The sequence below is a fragment of the Leopardus geoffroyi genome, chromosome A2, assembly GCF_018350155.1.
Source record: "Leopardus geoffroyi isolate Oge1 chromosome A2, O.geoffroyi_Oge1_pat1.0, whole genome shotgun sequence".
Taxonomy (NCBI): domain Eukaryota; kingdom Metazoa; phylum Chordata; class Mammalia; order Carnivora; family Felidae; genus Leopardus; species Leopardus geoffroyi.
In genome coordinates, this window is record NC_059331.1 from 11,078,123 (window position 1) to 11,084,122 (window position 6,000).

The 6,000-nt window shown below is 39.8% G+C and overlaps 1 protein-coding gene and 1 pseudogene across 1 annotated transcript; one reads left to right on the forward strand and one right to left on the reverse strand.

Annotated features, from left to right (window-relative positions):
- Window positions 1-2,425: 2,425 nt before the first annotated feature.
- Window positions 2,426-3,295, forward strand: LOC123604921 (olfactory receptor 7A17-like). The gene is made up of 2 exons (XM_045491067.1): window positions 2,426-2,780; window positions 3,066-3,295. Exons 1-2 carry the CDS (start codon window positions 2,426-2,428, stop codon window positions 3,293-3,295), a joined length of 585 nt encoding a protein of 194 aa, XP_045347023.1.
- Window positions 3,296-5,043: 1,748 nt separating this feature from the next.
- On the reverse strand, window positions 5,044-5,503 carry LOC123607566 (annotated as a pseudogene).
- Between the last annotated feature and the right edge of the window lie 497 nt (window positions 5,504-6,000).

The window sequence follows — 6,000 nt, forward strand, 5'->3', positions numbered from 1 at the left end:
AAAATAATGTACTTAATTTATTTTTTAAAAATTTTTAAGTTTATTTATATATTTTGAGATAAAGACAGAGAGAGTGGGCCAGGGAGGGGCAGAGAGAGAGAGAGAGAAAATTCCCACCAGGCTCCACACTTGTCAGTGTGGAGCCAACACAGGACTTGACTCACAAACTGTGAGTTGATGATCTGAGCTGAAACCAAGAGTTGGGCACTCAACCAACTGAGCCACCCAGGAGCCCCCTTTTTTAATTTTTGTTGTATTTTTACTTTTTATGTTTTATACTTAAAAGATTTTTAAAAATAAGTGTTCACTGGACTCAGCAATACAGGGATCATTGTTGACAATGAGTGGTGAGAGTGGAAGTCCAGTTGGATGAGACTGAGGAAGGAATGGGGGGATGGGTATAAAGTGGTTCCAGTGAAATGAAAACATATTCAAGGAGTTTTGTAGCTACGGAGGTAGCAAAACGGAGTATAGGCTTGGAGATACGAGCAGTGGAGTGGGAGCATTTTACAATTTTTTTCATTGTGCATGAAAATTGTGCATTTGGCTTGTTCTGTATTTATCAGAAGGATATGCGCTCCTGAAGGTAAATACTCCCTTGTGACAGCAGGTTGTGAGACATATAATCACAGTATCAACTCTCCCATTGATATTCAACAGAAAAAAAAATACAGACTTACTACGCATGAAGGGCTATGCCAAGGAACATTTTAGCCATTATTTTGTTACCAAGGAGGCTGAATAGATTTTAGACTTTGTTAGCTACTTACTTCCTATATGCAAATTTTTTGGCAAGTATGTTGCTTTTCTGTACCAGGCTCTGAGTGTTTTTATTGTTGTTTTATTGTTGTTATCCGGAGATAACAAAGGAAAGAATACCACCAAGGAAAGTGAGGAAAGGGCCAGCCACATCCACTGTTGGGACACATAAAAACAAGCGTGGTCAAATAGACAGGGAATAGGTACATTAATAACAATCAGGTCAGGGGCCTGAGGTGGATACCATGACGAGGCAAGTGGAGTCATCAGCCCGGGCTCCCTGGAGTCTGACTTAACATCAGCACCCACACTCACTACATTTTCTCTCGGCAACCAGGCTCCTATAATGGACTCCCCATTCACACTGCTTTTTTCCCACATGAGCAGACAATGGCCTTCTACTAAAACTATTTTTCCCATTATAGCAGTGGATTCCAATTTTTTTAGTGTCCACAATAGACATGCCTTTGAATTATGATCAAACATGTGTGCACATGCAAACATGCAAATCCACATGGATGCACACACACACACACACACGCATGCATACACACACAACTGAACAAAGAGAATAACCATTCATATGCTAACAGGAAGGATCTATGCTGAACTTTTTATTTATAGTCACTCAATCTGTCAACCACGTTAAGAGGACAGATACCAGTACTCCCACTATTTCAGTGAGAATATCAACATTTTAGAATGAACTAGTTGTCTTCCCAAATTCAAACAGCTAACGTTTGAATCCAACGTGGTAGATCCAAGATTCAAAGCTCATTTACCGATTCCAAAATTGTGCATCTAATATCACTTAGGAAAGTTTGTCACCATTTCACCTTGATAAATCCCCACTAATTTGTATGCTGTATATTTCCTATTGTCCATTGGGGATTCATTCCTTTTACTCAAATTTCAAGTGGATGTTCATACGTAAAGGTGTCTTGACACCATCAGTATATCACTCATCTCTCTTTGAGAGAAATTGGTTTTTGCTGCTTTATTAGTTATCTTGGACATCAAGTGGCTATTGATAGGGTTACAAAGCAGTGAGAACCAAGGAAGATTTCTCGTCATCAAGATCTCTCAGGGACCACCTGGGTTTATGAGATCTCTCTGCCCCCTCTTCCTTTCCTCTGTCTCCTTTTGAGCTTTTTTATACTTCTCTAAATTCAGGACAGAATGGTCATATTAAAATAGAATGCCACATTTACACGTTCATAGGAATCTTACCAATTGGAATTTGGATATTTTTCTATCTTCTTTAGGGTAATGATAACTTGATGTCGAGAGCTTCACTAATACCCTTTCTTTCCTAAATACTGTAGCTGGAGGTGGGCAAAGCCTGATAACCACATGGTCTCTCTCAATGAGGTCTCTCTTCAAATGTCACCTTGTGCGTAGATCTTTCTGAGCTCCCTGTAAAGAAAACACCCCATCGCTTTCTTTTATGCCTGATTGTTTTCCCACATGTCATTGTACTTATAGCCTTTTTGCCCTGTTACTAGTGTCTGGTTGTGCTAACATTAATATTTTTTCCCTGATTTCTAGTCACCACCACCACCACCACATGGGACCAGGCAATGATACCCAAATTTCAGAATTTTTTCTTCTGGGATTATCAAATGAACCAGAATTACAGCCCCTCATATTTGGACTTTTCTTCTCCATGTACTTGATCAGTGTCTTTGGAAACCTGCTCATCATCCTGGCTGTCAGCTCTGCCTCCCACCTCCACACGCCTATGTATTTCTTTCTCTCCATCCTGTCCTTTGTGGATGTTTGTATCACCTCTACCATCATCCCAAAGATGTTGGTAAATATACAGACACAGACTAAAGTTATAACCTATACAGGATGCATCAGCCAGATCTATTTTTCCACACTCTTTGCAGGCTGGGACAACTTTCTCCTGGCCGTGATGGCCTATGACCGCTTCGTGGCCATCTGTCACCCCCTGTACTACACGGTCATCATGAACTCCCGGCTCTGTGGACTGCTGGCTCTGGTGTCCTGGATCACGAGTGTCCTGAATTCCTTGTTACAAAGCTTAATGGTGCTGCGATTGTCCTTCTGTACAAACTCAGAAATCCCTCACTTTTTCTGTGAACTCAATCAGATGACCCAGCTTGCCTGTTCTGATACCTTTCTGAACGACACAGTGATGTATATTTCAACTGTGTTGCTGGCCGGTGGTCCCCTTGCTGGGATCCTTTACTCTTACTCTAAGATTATTTCCTCTCTACGTAGAATCCCATCAGCTCAGGGCAAGTATAAAGCATTTTCCACCTGTGCGTCTCACCTCTCAGTTGTCTCCTTATTTTATTGCACGGTCCTGGAAGGGTACCTTATCTCCTCTGCTACGCAGAACTCCCACTCAAGTGCAACAGCCTCGGTGATGTACACGGTGGTCACGCCCATGCTGAACCCCTTCATCTACAGCCTGAGGAACAAAGACATAAAGGGGGCTCTGAGGAGATCCTTCGGGATGGCAGGGACAAAAGGGACCATCGTCCTGCTGGTGAAGAAGTGCCCTTGATTGCAGGGTCAAAGCCATGATTCTTTGATCATTGTGACACAGAATTTGCTCTTATGTATTTCCTGAAATTTCCATTTCTTAGAAGTCAGCTTCTCTATACAATTTCAGAAAACTCAGTTTACTGAGCTTTCTGCTCTAAGACACATACAAGTTTTTCCCTTGGTCCATTTTCATACCTTCCCACAGTTCTGACTTTGGATCGGACATATTTGAAAATTTCCGTGTCTTTTACAGGACAACTTTGATTTCTGAAAAACGGTTACTTCATAAATGACATATATCATGCCAAGTACAATTTGTCTAGACTTCCTGAAGGAATAATCAATCCTGATTTGTTTTATTCAGATGGATAAAACTACACTTGGCATCTAAGTCCGTTTATGTAATTTCGCCATAGAGGAAAATAGGAAGTCACGATTTTCACTTTGGCTCTGTCATCAGTCTTGTTTACTCCTTAACCACTCTTCCTGATAACGTTGATTTTATCATTGTCCCCGTAAGCCTCAATGTATTGACAATGATGCCACAGGCTAAGAATGCCCGCAGTACACATCTGGGTCCATGATACTTGTGATTCATACCTGCGCCAATGTTATGGATGCACTGTCCCTCATCATCATCATTGATGTTGTTGATCTTGTTCAAGTGTAATTGACATCACATTGTATTAGTTGCAGGTGTACAATGTAATCATTCAATATTTGTATATATTGCAAAGTGATCACAATAAACTCAGTTAACATCTATCACAGTATTTACTTACAAACTTATTTTCATCATGAGCATTTTCAAGATCCTCTCTTCTAGCTACTTTCAAATATATAATAGTTTGTTGACTATAGTCACCAGGTTGTACATGACATCCCCTTGACTTATTCATTTTATACCTGGAAATTTGTACCTTGTGACACTTTTGCCCTTTTCATCCACTCCCCAGGATACTACCCACCTCAGGCTACTACCAATGGGTTCTGTGTATCCATAAGCTTGATTTGGTTTTGTCTTATTTTTAAGATCCCACATGTAAGTGAGATCATATGGTATTTATCTTCCTCTGTCTGACTTATTTCACTTAGCATAATACCCTCAAGGTCCATCAGTTGTCCAAGATTTCACTAATTTTTATGGCTGAATAATATGTGTGTGTGTGTGTATCACAATTTCTATTATTTTCTTTCTTATTTTAATTCCAGTATAGTTAACAGAGTGTTATATTATTTTCAGGCATACAGTCTAGTGACACTTCCATACATTACCCAGTACCGCACACTTTCTTTATCCATTCATCCACCAATGAACATCTAGCTTGTTTCCATGTCTTGGCTATTGTAAACCATGCTGCAATGAAATGGGGGTGTGTATATCTTTTCAAATTTGTGTTTTTGTTTTCTTCAGATAAATGCTCAGAAGTAGAATTGCTCAATCACATGGTAGTTCTATTTTTAAGTTTTCAAGGAGCCTCCACACTGTTTTCCAGAGTGGCTGCACCAGTTTACATTCCCACCAACAGGGCATGAGAGATTCCTCTTCTCCACAGCCGCAACAACACTTGTTGTTTCTTGTTTTTTTGATACTATCCATGCTAAAAGGCATGAGGTTGATATCTCATTGTAGTTTTGATTTTTATTTCCCTGGGGATTAGTGATGCTCAGCATCTTTTCATGTACCTATAATAGATCTGGCTGATGCATCCTGTATAGGTTAGGATTAGTGATGTTCAGCATCTTTTCACGTACCTGTTGGCCATCTGTATGTCTTCATAGGAAAAATTTCTATTCAGATCTTCTCCCCATTTTTTAATCAGGTTGTTTGTTTTTGTTTTTATTTTTTCACTTCATTATTCTTCATTCACAAATGCTAATTGGATATTCATCCACATGCAACATTTTCTCTCGTCTTCACAACTCAACAGGTTGGTGAATCCAAAAGGACTGGTGCCATCACTATACAGAGTATATTGTATTAGTGTTTCAATCACTTATTCTAACCTACATCTTCTTTTATACTCTAAAACATCTTTATTATGTTGTTTGATCAGATAGATCCACAAGAGGTGGAGGTGCCCAAGGTCAGTCCAACTTTCAGCCAGTCAGGTCTGTCCTGTGGCAGCTCCTGAACATAGAACTTTGATGGTATTAAAGAGCCATTTGAGAGCCTGACCAGATCCAGCAACTTGGAGAAGGGACACAACAGCATGGGTGGTGCCATCTTGCTGAGCTAGGCTCCCTGTTTGTTCTTTGCTATTGAGTTCTTTATATACTTGGGATAGTTACCTCTTATCAGATATATGATTTGCAAATATTCTCTGCCATTCAGGAGGTTTTCTTTCCATTTTGCTGATGGTTTCCTGTGCCAGCACAAGTTTTTAGTTTGATGTAGACCCTGTTTATTCTTGCTTTTGTTCTCTTGCTTTTGATGTCAAATCCTAAAAATCATTACCAAGACCAATATGTTTTCTTCTAGGAGCTTTATGGCTTCAGGTCTTACATTTAAGTCCTCAGTCCATTTTGAGTTACTTTTTGCCTGTGGTGTAAGACAGTGGTCCAGTTTTGTTCTTTTGCATGAGGCTCTCCAGTTTATCCAACACCATTTGCTGAAGAGCCTGTTCTTTCCTTATTGAATATTCTTGCCTCCTTTGTCGTAAACAAATTAATGATATATATGTGGGTTTGTTTCTGGGCTCTCTATTCTATTCCACTGATCTG

What these genes read in the sequence shown, in the direction of transcription:
- LOC123604921 (XM_045491067.1), top strand. Translation starts at nt 2,426, where the DNA reads ATGTACTTGATCAGTGTCTTTGGAAACCTGCTCATCATCCTGGCTGTC. An exon ending in TCTGGTGTCCTGGATCACGA is followed by an intron (nt 2,781 to 3,065) that starts GTGTCCTGAATT and finishes CTCACCTCTCAG; the next exon opens with TTGTCTCCTTATTTTATTGC.